The sequence below is a fragment of the Gekko japonicus genome, unplaced genomic scaffold (genome assembly GCF_001447785.1).
Source record: "Gekko japonicus isolate JY-2015 unplaced genomic scaffold, Gekko_japonicus_V1.1 scaffold586, whole genome shotgun sequence".
Classification (NCBI taxonomy): Eukaryota; Metazoa; Chordata; class Lepidosauria; order Squamata; family Gekkonidae; genus Gekko; species Gekko japonicus.
In genome coordinates, this window is record NW_015177025.1 from 687435 (window position 1) to 702042 (window position 14608).

At 47.9% G+C, this 14608-nt stretch overlaps 1 protein-coding gene across 1 annotated transcript in view; it reads right to left on the minus strand.

Annotated features, from left to right (window-relative positions):
- PEX14 (peroxisomal biogenesis factor 14) overlaps positions 1-11041 on the minus strand; it is a 176820-nt gene extending 165779 nt beyond the window's left edge. Inside the window, exons 1-2 of the mRNA XM_015427820.1 lie at positions 10970-11041; positions 3231-3278 (exon numbers count right to left, since the gene is read on the minus strand). Of these exons, the coding sequence (XP_015283306.1) occupies positions 3231-3278; positions 10970-11041 (120 nt within the window). The remainder of the gene's footprint in view (positions 1-3230; positions 3279-10969) is intronic.
- Positions 11042-14608: the final 3567 nt, after the last annotated feature.

The window sequence follows — 14608 nt, forward strand, 5'->3', positions numbered from 1 at the left end:
CTCAAGGAGAGGTCGATCCCACACCACGAATGACAAACGCAGTTGTAAAGTGCATCTCAGCGAGGTGCTGACGCCGGGCAATCCTGCAAGGTTACGCTTCCCCATCGCCAAGCGGCCAAGCGAATTTTAATGGGCCAAAACCGACAGCAGGGAAATGAGAGGCCAAAATTAAAAATAATAACAATAATAATAATAATGGATGGCCGCCGCCTCCCTCGACTCAGTCCATTTGCCGCCACCGCTGCGGACAAAAGGCGCTGCCCCTCGTTCGGAGAGAGACCGCTCGGAACGCGAGGAGGTGACTCCAAGGGGACTGGTGCGGGCCTGCAGTGCATTAAAGCCACATCTTGGGTCTCGTCTTTTTTCGTTTTCAATGCCTTAATAGGCAGCCGTGATTAAGTTACTAGCCCTCATGGTCACGGAAAGTTGGAAAACATGATTTCAATAAAAAACCTAAAAAGGAAAGAAGTGCCAAGGAGAAATCATATTGCATTTTTATCCCAATTTTCGACACTGTACCATGAAGCTCACGCTGGCTACCCGTGATGAACGTATGCAGGCATGCAGAATTAGACTTCCCCCATAAACAAGGATTCTAAGATGACAAAACCTCAGTTTAGAACCCCAGGGGTTTTGTGGGGGGGGGGGGGAGATGCCAATGTTCCCTCTAAGCTGTGGACTCTTGTGAGCAAAAATTCTACTTTGTGAGCTACTGACATTAAAGTTATGAGCGAGAGACTTGGCTACTGCATAAATTAGTTTGCTCTGGAGCTGTCCTTCCTGAGCTAAGACGAAAATGTGTGAGCTGGAGGCTAAAAAACTGTGAGCCGGCTCACACTAACAGAGAGAACACTGGAACCCACTCTGATTCACCTGTGTGCCTGTATTTGTTTGCCATGGGGAAGGGGAACTCGTTTCTGACGCGGATTCCCTGTCCAAGGGAGGGGTAGAGACCACCGGCACACAAACACACCAACCAGACTGCTCATCTTAAGGGGGGGGGGGGGTCAAAGAATGCAAGACAGGTCCCGCACTCTCCCAGACTGACGTACTTCAAAGGGTCTGAATGGGGAGGGGCCAGGCACGTACTTCCTTGGGGAAGACTGCTACAAAAGCCTGCTGGAGAGGCAAACCGAGTTTGGAACAAAAATACCCCATCCGCTTGTTCAGCCACCCCAGGTCTATGGCAGTAAAAAACACCCAGAGAGACAGAGGATCGGGGTGGTAGATGAGGAGCAAACAGCCATTTCTGAAGGTCTCTGAGACGTATGGCGGGAAACAGTGACAACCCCTAAACAGCAACGGAGAGGCCAGGAGACAGGAAGCAAAAAGAAAATCATGCAGCCGGAGAGCGAAAGAGACCCCTTCACAAAAGAGACCCCTTCCCAAAACAGGCACCCCAGTGCCCAAAACTGGAGATTTGCCATCATGAGATTGGGCTATATTTCAGGGATTCTGGTTTTGCTTTGTGATTCTTCCCCCCCCCCTTCTCTCCCAATGAATTACTTCTATTTTATACGTACGGCTATATATAGATATATAGCTGCTATGCGTTTCTCTTTCCTCTGAGCAATTATGCAGCAGTATATAAAGAGCAGGGGGAGAAGATGTTAATTAAACAGAAGGTAATTTCTGTCAGCCTGCAGGGTGGGGGGCACGGAGGTTGGGGGGGGGGGAAGAGGAGAAAAGAGCAAAGATGGTGCAGGGCTCCGTGGAAACCACACTGCCGAAGCACAGGTATCAGTGTCAGCGAAAAATTAATTTTTTTAAAAAAAATATAAATTAAGGCCCAGACTAAGGTCGGAAGGCACACGATGTTCTGCTAAAGCTACCAAAAACTGGCACAGAACAGCGCCTGGGGAAGGAGACCTGGTTGGGAAACACACGCAAGCTTGCTGGAGCAATCTGGGAGTGGAGGGGAGGGGGTATGAACGGAACATTACGCACACATCCTCGGCCCTTGCAAGCTGTCTCAAGTGACCAAGACACAGGGCTGTGGGTGGGGCTATGCAGATGAAGGGGCGGGGTTATGAAAATTGAAGCCAACAGGTTTCCTCACCAGCCCCGCCCTCTCCTTTCCTTTCTCCCCAATAATGGAACCGTCACCATTTAAACAGAATTATTCAAGGGAGCTTTCCTATGGAGGCAGTAGGGTAGCGCTGCACAAAAGGTGTCGTCAAGCTACTTGGATAAATTACTGGGCACTGAGCTCTCTCTAGTACTGTGTAGAGTTTGCTGTGGGCTGGATCCCACTGGGTAATTCTGCAGCATCTAATGCATCGTGTCGACACACTTTGCTTCAGTTCTGCTTTTTCAATTTCTGGCTGCTTCTACAACTCAGATCCTATTTCAGTGTTCACCAAATGTTCTGCCTTGTTGATTGTCTTTACCTGCCTCTCTGTAATCCGCCTTGAGCCCGAATGGCAAAGACGGACTAAAAAATATTGGACTAAAAACAATGAAAATTGGTAAGTGAAAATAAATTGGGTGGTTCACTCTCATCTCAAAAGGAGGAAAAGCAGTGTCTGCACATCCCGGGGTGAGGAGGGTCCTATTTATGCCATCTGATTCTCCATTAGGAGCTATGAAACCCTTGGACTTGCTTTACACTGAGTACTAGAGAAAATCCAGATTAAGCAGAACCTCAACACTATCACCGAAACACTGTTCCGGTAGCCTTTACCCAACATGATCACTGACATTCTAGGAATGAGAAATCTCTGACCAAGGGCAGGTGAGTCCTCCAAGGGAGTATCGGGAGCATTAGGATCAGTGCTCCCTCTAAGATGAGTTAGTGTGAGCTAGCTCACAGGTTATTAGCCTCCGGCTCACAGGTTTTTGTCTTCGCTCAGGAAGGATGGCTCCAGAGCAAACTAACTTACGCAGTAGCCAAATCGCTCGCTCACAACTTTAATGCCGGTTGCTCACAAAGTAGGATTTCTGCTCACAAGACTCCGCGGCTTAGAGGGAGCATTGGTTAGGATGACCCAGGTCTCATCCCTGGAAAGATAAGGAGGGAGATGGCCAAAGGTCAAAGTTCAGAGGTTACCCACGGGGTATTTGCACAGGGGTCTCAGCCCCTTCTGCCTTAATGCCTCGCCCTCGGTCCTGGAAAGGGAGGCACAAACTGAAGCAACTCAGGAGAACTACTTGCCGGCAGAAATACTTGAATTAAGCCAAACAGTTTGAGAAGAAAGTTACATTTTTGAATTCCCCCTCTGGGGACTCACCAGTGCGTCACGAGACACTCCATTCTCAGTTCCAGGAGAAGGCCCGGTCTGTAAAAAGAAAGAGTGAGGTTAGAGTGCCACCCCATGGCTCCCTCAAAGCAGACCCAGTTGTACAGCTAACGAATCTGAGACCATGTGGCCCCCAAATGTGAACAGGCCAAAACAAGTAGCACCCTCCCCTCCTGCAGGGGGCATCCTTCCTTCCCTTCTCATGAGGGGCATTCCTCCCCTCCTCAGACCCACGGCTATTTGAAGACATCATATTATGTGCGGTCACAATGTTCCCTCTAAGCTGTGGAGTCTTGTGAGCAAAAATTCTACTTTGTGAGCTGCCGGCATTAAAGTTGTAAGCGAGCAATTTGGCTGCTGCATAAACTAGTTTGCTCCGGAGCCCTCCTTCCTGAGCTAAGGTGAAAATGTGTGAGCCGGAGGCTAAAAAACTGTGAGCTAGCTCACACTAACTCAGCTTAGAGGGAACACTAGTCACCAACCCAAAAATTCACCTGGTAAGGTTTTCCAATTAAAATGGGGGGGGGGGGAACACAATGAGCACAATTTACAACAATAAAAGCAGCATAAACAGCACAAAAAGGCACAAAGTAGCATCAAAAGATCCCAACGCGCCCGTGTAAGTAAAGATTAAAACGGATTACGAAGGCCAGCGAGAAAACTGTGTGTATGAGTGTCTTCAGAAGGAAGCGGAGGCGAGGACTGAATGCACAATCAACCTTGAGGAGTTGCGCCTGCGACCACTGGTGTAACCTGCTGTAAATTTTGCTAAAACAAGCAATACCAGTAAAAACACATTTTGACACACGGGTAATTTATGCCCACGCTAAGAGGCTGTGCTAATAAACGATGGCAGGGTATAAATCAACAGGTATGAAGTTAGTGCAAAAGCAGCATTCCGAGCAGACCTGAACCCGAAGGAAAAGCACCTTACGCTTCCGACTCTTCTCCACCAAGGGTAGAAGCGAAACCTCCGCAGTAAAACAAGTGGAAGCGTGCTGAAGCCCACTAAAAACCTACAGGATTAATCACGCTTGACGCTATCAGACTGGCTGGGGAGGGGGGCTTTTGTACTTGCTAGTTTCCCCAGGACACGCCGGGGACAGCAAGCAAGCACCGTTCTGGACAGTATCACCCAAATCAATGTTCCACGTCTTCTGAGATGTTGCCCTAGCAGGTCAAAAACCCCAACACATTTCTGCAGAAGAGGAGGAGGCGATTGGATTTATACCCCAACCTTCACTACCCGAAGGAATCTCAGAGCAGTTTACAATCTCCTTTCCCCTCCCTTCCCCACAACAGGCTCCCCGTGAGGTGGGTGGGACTGAGAGAGCTCTCTCGAGAACTGCCCTTGAGAGAACAGCTCTGAAAGAACTTGTGACTGACCCGAGATCACCCAGCTGGCTGCATAAGGAGGAGTGGGGAACCAAACCCAGTTCTCCCAGATTACAGTCCGCGCTCTTAACCACTACCCCAAACTGATATGGAGTTTGCTGGGTAGTCATGAAATGGAGGTTTGTCCCCCACCACTGACTTATAGGGCAGGAATAGTGTTGAACCAATCTTCACCAGCACAAAAGGGGGGGGGGGGAACTAATCTTAGGCAAGTCAAGAAAATGTGTATCGGAATAAGCAGTTCTCTAACTATTTATACACCGACAGCGTCCAGAACAGGGCCAGGAGGGTGTTTGCGGTGGACTGCTCTGTGGGCTCAAGCCTAGCTGCTCTACTGCAGAACAACGCAGCTGCCCTCTGAGACTGAAGTACTTCACACGGAACCTTAACTTGTGGAACTCACTGCCACAAGGTGCGGTGATGGCCGCTGGCACAGATGGCTTTGAAGGGGAACTAGAGAAATCCATGGAGGAGGGGTCTATTAAGGGCCATTAGCCAGGATGGCCATGTTCAGATGCAGTCATACTCCGAATATCAAAACTGGGAGGCAGCAGTTTAGGGGTAGAGGCGTGATCTCCACGCCCTTCTGGGTTCATCTGATTGGCTGCTGTGGACCACAGGACACTGGACTGGATAGACCAGGGGTGTCAAACATGCGGCCCGGGGGCCAGGTCAGGCCGACAGTGGAAGTGGCCCGTCTCCTGCTTCCAGTTCTGCTGCTGCTGCTGCTGCATCATAGCTTGCTTCGCCAGACTCTCTTAATAACTCAGCCATTTCATGTTTTAACCTGGGTCCTAGACTCAGAACTCTCAGCAGGAGATTTCTGTGGCGAATGTCAACAAATCGAAAGTAGGTTTGTAGTTTACAGAGCTAATGTTTTAAGCATGTTTTTATTTTAAGTAAAAAAGAGACCCTTTGTGTCTGTGCCCTTTACGAAGTTTGTATCTCCGCTACCTGGCATTACATTTTATGACACACGTGGCCCGGCCCGACAAGGTCTCATTTATGTCAGATCCGGCCCTCGAAACAAATGACACCCCTGAGATAGACCCTTGATTGGCACCACCACACTTCTTCTGATGGCCATGGATGGTTTTTTTTCTGGTGGGCTTCAGAGACGCTGCAGCCGGCAAGTGTGTTTAATTTCTTTTATCGATTCACCCAAGGTGATCCCGTGTGCTGACTTAAAAAAAAAAGAAAAAAAGACTAAGACCTTTTGTTCCGGTATACAATTAAGAGCACTGATTAGGGACCATTTGTGTGTCCCAAAAGAAGTGGCTCGGAAAATTTAAAACGTTGTTATTTAATCCCAGCGACAGCCAAGACTTCTAAGGGGGCAGGTGAAGCTGGAGAGAAAATTGGGTGGTTTCGTGCCAGCAGGCAGTATATTAAATGGGGGGGGGGGATGGGGCCACCCTCGGTGGGGTTCCAGGAGAGGCAAGGTACACAAACTGCCCCTTACCACATCTTCAGGTGCATCGTGGAAAGTAAGAATGACAGTCCTGTTGGAGCATTAGATATTTATTAGATTAGATAAACACATGGGGCAGAGGTCCATCAGTGGCTATTAGCCACAAGGAACTCTCAGTCTGGGGCAAACGATGCTCTGTATTCTTGGTTCTTGGGGGGGGCAACAGTGGGAGGGCTTCTAGAGTCCTGGCCCCACTGCTGGACCTCCTGATGGCACCTGGTGTTTTTGGCACTGTGTGACAGAGTGTTGGACTGGATGGGCCATTGGCCTGATCCAACATTGGCTTCTCTGATGTTCTTATAAGAGGGAATTGGATAAACATCTGGAGCAGAGGTCCATCAGTGGCTATTAGCCACAAGGTATAGATAGGAACTCTGGGTCTGGGGCAAGGGATGCTGTGTATTCTTGGTACTTGGGGGAAAGGGCAACAGTGGGGAGGTTCTAGTGTCCTGGCCCCACTGCTGGATCTCCTGATGGCATCTGGTATTTTTGGCCACTATGTAACACAGAGTGTTGGACTGGATGGGCCTTTGGCCTGACCCAACATTGGCTTCTCTTATGTCTGGGACAGTGATGCTTGGGGGGGGCAACACTGGGTGGACTTCTGATGCTTGGGGGGGCAACACTGGGTGGGCTTCTGGAGTTCAGGCCCCACTAGTGGACCTCCTGATGGCACTGGTATTTCTGGCCACTGTGTGATGCAGTGTTGGACTGGATGGGCCTTTGGCCTGATCCAACATTGGCGTCTCTTATGTTCTTATGCTCCCAAGGAACTGCAGAATTGGTCTAGGCCTGGCTTTCAGTACAAGAACTCGTGGGCACACAATTGAATTATTGAGTAGTAGACATAGAACAGGCAAAAGGAAACACTTCTTCACCCAAAGAGTAATTAACACATGAAACTTACTGAAGCTACAAGCACAGACAGTTTCAAGAGGGGATTGGATAAACACATGGAGCAGTGGTCCATCAGTGGCTATTAGCCACATGTTATAGACGGAGCACTATGTCTGGGGCAAGGGATGCTCTGTATTTTTGGTGCTTGGGGGGGCAACAGTGGGAGGGCTTCTGGAGTTCTGGACCTGCTGGTGGACCTCCTGATGGCATCTGGGTTTTAGCCACTGTGTGACACAAAGCGTCAGCCTGGATGGGCCATTGGCCTGATCCATCATAGCTTCTCTTATTCATTCATTATTGTATGCCAATGTGTGTAGTATAGCTATGAAATCCTCAGATTGCCTGGCATCCAGAAGTTCTAGCACCTTTAGCATTATACAATAGGTGGCAAGCTAGAAGTGTTTTTAGGGCAAGAGATGTTTCAGAGATGGTTTGCTATTGCCTGCCTCGGCGTTACGCCCCTGGTATTCCTTGGAAGTCGCCCATCCAAATACTAGCCAGGCCCAACCCTGCTTAGCTTCTCTTACGTTCCTGTTTCAGGGTGCTCTTTTCAGGCTTAGTTTGAACACATGAAATTGACTAATACTGAATCAGGTCATTGGTCCATCAAAGTCATACTGTCCACTCAGGACTGGCAGTGGCTCTCCAGGGTCCCAGGCAGAGAAAACTATTTCATACCACCTCCTGCCTGGTCCTTTTAATTGGAGATGCCGGAGATTGAACCTGGGAACTCCTGCATGCCAGGCAGAGGCTCTACAAGCCCCTGCTCACATAATTTAATTTACAGTATCTGAATACTTCCCTCTATGCAGCAAAGATGGCGATGGCGACCCTAAACAGCATGATAAAAAGTAGAGACATCACCCTGCCAACAAAAGTCCGCATGGTCAAAGCAATGGTATTCCCAGTAGTCATGTATGGCTGCGAGAGTTGGACTATAAGGAAGGCCGAGCGCCGAATAATAGATTCTTTTGAACTATGGTGCTGGAGAAGACTCTTGAGAGTCCCTTGGACTGCAAGAAGATCAAATCAGTCAATCCTAAAAGAAATCAACCCTGACTGTTCCCTGGAAGGCCAGATAATGAAACTGAAGCTCAAATACTTTGGCCACCCAATGAGAAGGGAGCACTCACTGGAGAAGAAGACCCTGATGCTGGGAAAGATTGAAGGTCAAAGAAGACGGGGACGGCAAAGGATGAGATGGTTAGACAGTGTCATAGATGCAACGAACATGAAACTGAGCAAACTTCAGAGGACGGCGGAAGACAGGAGGGCCTGGCGAGATCTGGTCCATGGGGTCGCGAAGAGTCGGACTCGACTGTGCGACTGAACAACAAATGCAGCAACCAAAACACATTAAGAAGCATGAGCAGATTCTTTATGCATACATCTTGCATGGAGCTCGGAGCAGTGAGTTCGGAGAGGACACTTCCCCAACAGGTGTAAGGGAGAGAGAAGAACGGGTCGGATTTGGTGAACGTATGAAGTTCCCTTCATACTGGTCCATCTAGACCAGCATCGCCTTCTCTGACAGCCAAATTTCCCCAGGACCTCAGGCAGAGAAAGATCCTTCCCTATCTTATAACTAGCAATGTCAGAGATTGAACTCCGGAACCCTGCGTGCAAAACCGGCGCCCACCTGTGAGCCATGGTCCCGCCCAACATTACCCAATGAGCGACGTTACAGAGGTGGGGATTCAAATCCACGCCTCACCAACCCAAGCCAACACTCTCAACCCAGTCGCCGTAAGTCAGTTGCAAATGGATGGCTCCTCCCACCACCCACAAACACAAGGAGAGGAAGACACTCCCTTATACAGGAGGAGGAGGAGGAAGAGAAGGAGAAGACTGGATTCATACCCCACCCTTTACTACCCAAAGAAGTCTCAGAGTGGCTTACGATCCCTTTCCCTTCCCCTCCCCCAACAGACACCCTGTGAGGTAGGCGGGGCTGAGAGAGCTCTTTCGAGAACGGCCCTTGAGAGGACAGCTCTGAAAGAACTTGTGACTGTCCCAAGGTCACACCAGCAGCTGCATGTGGAGCAATGGGGACTCAAACCCAGTTCTTCCAGATTACAGTCCGCGCTCTTAACCACTACACCAAACTGGCTCTCAGTCAGACCCCTGGCCCATCTGGGCTAAATACTGTCTACTTTGATGGGGATTTCCCCGGCTTCGGCCACCTCATATCCAGTGTTCCCTCTAAGCTGAGTCAGTGTGAGCTAGCTCACCGTTTTTTACCTGCCAGCTCACACATGTTTGTCTTCGCTCAGAAAGGATGGCTCCAGAGCAAACTAATTTATGCAGCAGCCAAATCGCTCGCTCACAACTTTGATGCCAGCAGCTCACAAAGTAGAAGTTTTGCTCACAAGACTTCACAGCTTAGAGGGAGCATTGCTCATATCCTTCACCTGGAATGACAGAAGGTGGCACCTGGAGCTTTCTGCCCACAAAGCAAGTGCTTCACAACTGAGCCCCTCCCGTTTCGTTCATTTGTCTTCAGCCAACTACGCCCTGATATTTTTGTTCTAGTGTGTTTATATCCTCTTTTTAAACAATTTTTTTTTAAAAAAGGAATAGGAAACATAATCACATCAGTGGAGATAATGCAGTTTGGACTCTGGCTCCCCCCCCCCCCCAACCTATTCCAGTTTCCATGAAAAACAGCAAAGGCGGAGAATTCAATTGAGCGCAGACTGCCAATAAACAAACCTGGACCCGGCTGCTCAGCTTCAAATTGGCCAGGCGAATTAGATTTTATCTGGTTTCCTCTCCCATCTTGTGGTTAAAGGGATTTCACATACAAACACAAAAAACGCTGGTAGCAGCGACAAGCCGGGGGTGGTGGTGGTGCTGTTTATTTTGTTCAAAATTCCTAAGAGTCAGCATCAAATATGAAAGTGCTGGAAACTGTATATCAGTAGAAAATACAAGTAAAACCGAACACGAATGTCTAATTTTGAGAGGCTGGGTCAAATCACAGAGGGGATTTGGCTGGGGGGGGGACAACATCCCTGACAGAAGGTTCAGGTCAGGGCTGGATCTTTGCAGGGGCAATAGCCAGCCCCGGACCCAATCAGTGTGGCCAGCTCCCGTCCTGCCTGCCTCTCTTCTCTGCGTAATTACCCACTTCCTGCTCGCCTATGGCAAGTTAACAATCGCCTCCAGGCGACCACGCAGTGAAGGACTTCAAATGGCATGCTTTAGGCAGGAAGGCCATCAAGCATGGTGCAGGCTTGTACATTTCTGCAGATTTATTTACGGGACTGGATCTGCCTCCCTCCCACCTTTCCGGAGGCTTGTCCTTCCCGACACTAGCTGTCACTTTTCCCCTTAGCAAACTGTATGTTTGGTAATTCCTACTCTTTCCCAGAAGCTGGCCTATGCCGAGTGATTGTGTGAAATCACCTCCAAGCCTCTTCTACAAAGAGGTGATTTATACATGTTTCCCACAGTCGCCGGCTCTCTGGCAGTAAGTTTCAATGGCATATTGGTGCTATGTCTGAGTCTTTGGGAGGAGACAGTGATTTTCAACCCTCCTACTCTCCAAGAAGCTGCGGTGGCTCAAGTGGTTAAGACGCTGAACTGCAGGCTGTGGAAGGTCAGTAGTTCAGCAGTTCAAGACCCAAGTTGCCGCATGACAGAGTGAGCTCCCGTCTCTAGTTCCAGCTCCTGCCAACCTAGCAGTTCGAAAGCAAGAAATTGCAAGTAGATAAATAGGTACCACTTCAGTCGGAAGGTCACAGCGTTCTGTGCACCTTGGTGTTTAGTCATGCCGGCCACATGACCACGGAAACGTCTTCGGACAGCGCTGGCTCTTCAGCTTTGAAACGGAGATGAGCACCGCAACCCTAGAGTCGGACTCGACTGGCTTTCGAGCAAGGGAACCTTTACCTTTTTACTCTCCAAGAACTATCTATTACATTTTAAACCTTGGGGAGGGAAGGGCCAGCGGCATCAGACATACTGGCAAGCGAGTGAAATTTACAGGCCTCTTCACCTGGATCCAGGGTCTCTGAAGTTCCTTCAGCAGTTCCATAGAGCCGAGAAGACGGAGCTGCTTCGCCAGGCATACCAATAAGAACTGACTGCACCGGTTGGGTCGCACGAGCACTTTATTACAGGATGCCGCTGTATTTATTCAGCTTAACTGTATTTATTGGAATTTTATGGAACTGTATTTTATATCTTGTATTTGCTGGTTTTAAATTGTTATGTTGGTTTTATATTGTCTGTAAGCTGCCCTGAGCCGCTTCGGCAGGAGGGCGGGGTAGAAATTTAATAAATAAAAATAAATAAATAAATAAATAAGGGGCTACCTGAGCGTGGTACGTTATTTCCTACACGTGAAGGGTTCCGTTCATTATTTATTTGTTTAACAAAATTTAGGGCCTGCCTTTCTGGAGCTGCGGTGGCTCAAGTGGTTAAGACACTGAACTGCAGGCTGTGGAAGGTCGGTCGTTCAGCAGTTCAAGACTCGAGTTGCCGCATGACGGAGTGAGCTCCCGTCTCTAGTTCCAGCTCCTGCCAACCTAGCCGTTCGAAAGCAAGAAATTGCAAGTAGATAAATAGGTACCGCTTTGGTGGGAAGGTCACAGCATTCCGCGCGCCTTGGCGTTTAGTCATGCTGGCCACATGACCACAGAAACGTCTTCGGACAGCGCTGGCTCTTTGGCTTTGAAACGGAGATGAGCACCGCAACCCTAGGTCGGACTCGACTGGCTTTCGAGCAAGGGATCCTTTACCTTACCTTTTTTCTGGCCCTCACAAGGGCCACCAAAGCAGCTAACAAATTAGAACAGACATGATAAAAACCACATTTCAGAACCATTAAAATCAACCCCTCCCAACACACACACACACACACACACGTTATTAAAACAATTAAAAACAGAGCTAAATACGTACAAAGACATAAAATCAACAACTAAAACACTGGCCAGAAGGGAAGGAACACTGAGAGAATGTCTTCACCCGCTGGTGGAAGACAGCAAAAGAAGGCAAACAAACAAATCTCCTCGAGGAAAGAGTTTCAGCATTTTGGAGTCACGACTGACAGTTCACGGCTTGCCAGCCACCTAAACTCAGAAGCAGTTAGTGAGCTGAGTGAGTGTAAGCTAGCTCACAGTTTTTTAGCCTCTGGCTCACACCTTTTTGTCTTAGCTCAGGAAGGATGGCTCCAGAGCAAACTAATTTGTGCAGCAGCCAAATCACATGCTCACAACTTTAATTCCAGGAGCTCACAAAGAAGAATTTTTGCTCACAGGACTCCACAGCTTAGAGGGAGCATTGCTCAAAAGGGGGGGTGGAGCAAAGCAGGGCCTCCAAAAGTGACCACAGGCTCATAAGGGAGTAGGCAGTCCTTCAGGTGTGTTGGTCCCAAACAGGTTTGCCAGCCTCCAGGTAGGCAATACAAAAACCGAGGGTCACGGTGTTAGGAAGATATAGAAAGGTATATGACACCGTGTGTTACAGACGTATGCTTGAGTAGATCTATTCTCTGCTTTTTCTTTTTCCTTTTAAAATTTTTCTATACTGCTATATAAACATTGGTGTCAAGTATTACCAAATAGAAGTTTCACCAAAACAATATATCAAAGTGCAGGTTTACACTGCCAGTTTGGTGTAGTGGTTAAGTGCGTGGACTCTAATCTGGGAGAACCGGGTTTGATTCCCCACTCCTCCACTTGCACCTGGCTGGATGACCTTGGGCAAGTCGTAGTTCTGGCACAGCTGTTCTTAAAAAAAGAGCCGTTTCTGTCAGAGCTCCCTCAGCCCCACCTACCTCACAGGGTGTCTGTTGTGGGGAGGGGAAGGGAAAGGAGATTGTAAACCTCTCTGAGACTCTTTTGGGTAGTGAAGAACAGGGTATAAATCCAATCTCTTCTCTCTCTTCTATTGCATATTTAGCAGGTCTTGAAGTTCAATTAAACGTGTAAAGCAGGGGTGGCCAAACTTACTTAAGGTAAGAGCCACATGGAATAAATGTCAGATGTTTGAGAGCCGCAAGACATGAACAAATATTTGGTGTAGCAGTTTGGTGTAGTAGTTAGGTGCGCGGACTCTAATCTGGGAGAAACGGGTTTGATTCCCCACTCCTCCACTCGCACCTGGCTGGATGACCTTGGGCAAGCCGTAGTTCTGATAAGAGCTGTCCTTGAAAAAGAGCAGTTTCTGTCAAGAGCTCTCTCTGCCCCTCCTACCTCACAGGGTGCCTGTTGTGGGGAGGGGAAGGGAAAGGAATTTGTAAGCCGCTCTGAAACACCTTTGGGTAGTGAAGGGCCGGGTATAAATCCAATCTCTTCTTCTTCTTCTACACTATGTTCAGACATTCAAACAGCACCTTGTGAGTTTCGCAATATTTCTATTTCACCAATATTTCTATAACAGTATAGAAAAAAAATTTAAAAAAGAAAAAGCACAAAATAGATCGACCTTAAGCAAACATCTATTATACACAGGGTCATATACTTTCCCATAACCTCCAGGTGGGGCCTGGAGATCTCCCACTACGACGACTGATTTCCAGACAACAGAAATAGCCAAGATCTTTTAATTTGGGGAGCCTTTAAAAAAACGGGGGGGGGGGACTGAAATTAACACGAAGCCCCCCCGAGAGCCACTTCTCTCCCCAAGCATTTAAAGGTCCCTTTAAATGCTCTGGGGGAGAAGTGGGGCTGTGTGCCTAGAGATGTAAAATTTCTGGAAATTTTGAAGCTCGGAAAAAAAAACCTTTTTTTTCCGAGGAGAAATGGAAATTTTCGGGAAAATTGAAAAAAAAATGCTACATTAGCACTTCTTTTTTCTTTTCCAGATTGAAAGTCATTCTCTTACTTTAGGAACATAAAATATGACTATGGACATTTTTACTTGGCATGAAATTATCACAACTAGCATATTAAAAATCCAAACAATGATTACAAACAGAATACCCACCCACAGGCAAAAACAAAACAAAACTGAAACCTTTTTTTTCTTGTGACAGTAGCACGTTCTAAAGGAAGAAATGCATCTTGTTCTTGCATTGGAGAGTTCAGTTTGTAACCTGGGACTTGCTTGTCCTCAGTGCACAGAAATTAGATCAATCTGATACCATACATATTTTTTAGAAATGATTTGGAAAATATTTTAACACCTTGTCTTAAAATATTTTATTCATCACGTTAAAATAAAATGTTCCATAATCAATTTTTTTCTTTTTTCAATTTTTCCAATTTTTCAGAAAAAAAACAAAAAAGGCTTCAGGAAAAAAACAGGAGGGGAACAGGTTTTTTCCGGGCCTTCACATCTCTACCCCCCGCACCCTGCTGAGGTCCCTGCCCTCCCCAGGCTCCACACACACCCCAAATCCCCAGGTATATCTGAGCCCACTGCTGGAACCCCTACTTCCAAACCCTATAGGGCTTTGAAGTTCAAAAAGCAGAACAATGAATCGGGCCAGGAAACAAACCGGGGGGCCAGTGTAGACAGGCCAAGACTGAAGTGATGTGGTCTCCACGATCACTATGTGCTCCGGAGAGCTTTGTGCTCTGCTGATCGAGATCTGCTGGTTATCCCTGACCTGAGGGATGTCCATTTAGCCTTGACCAGGACCAGGGCTTTTTCC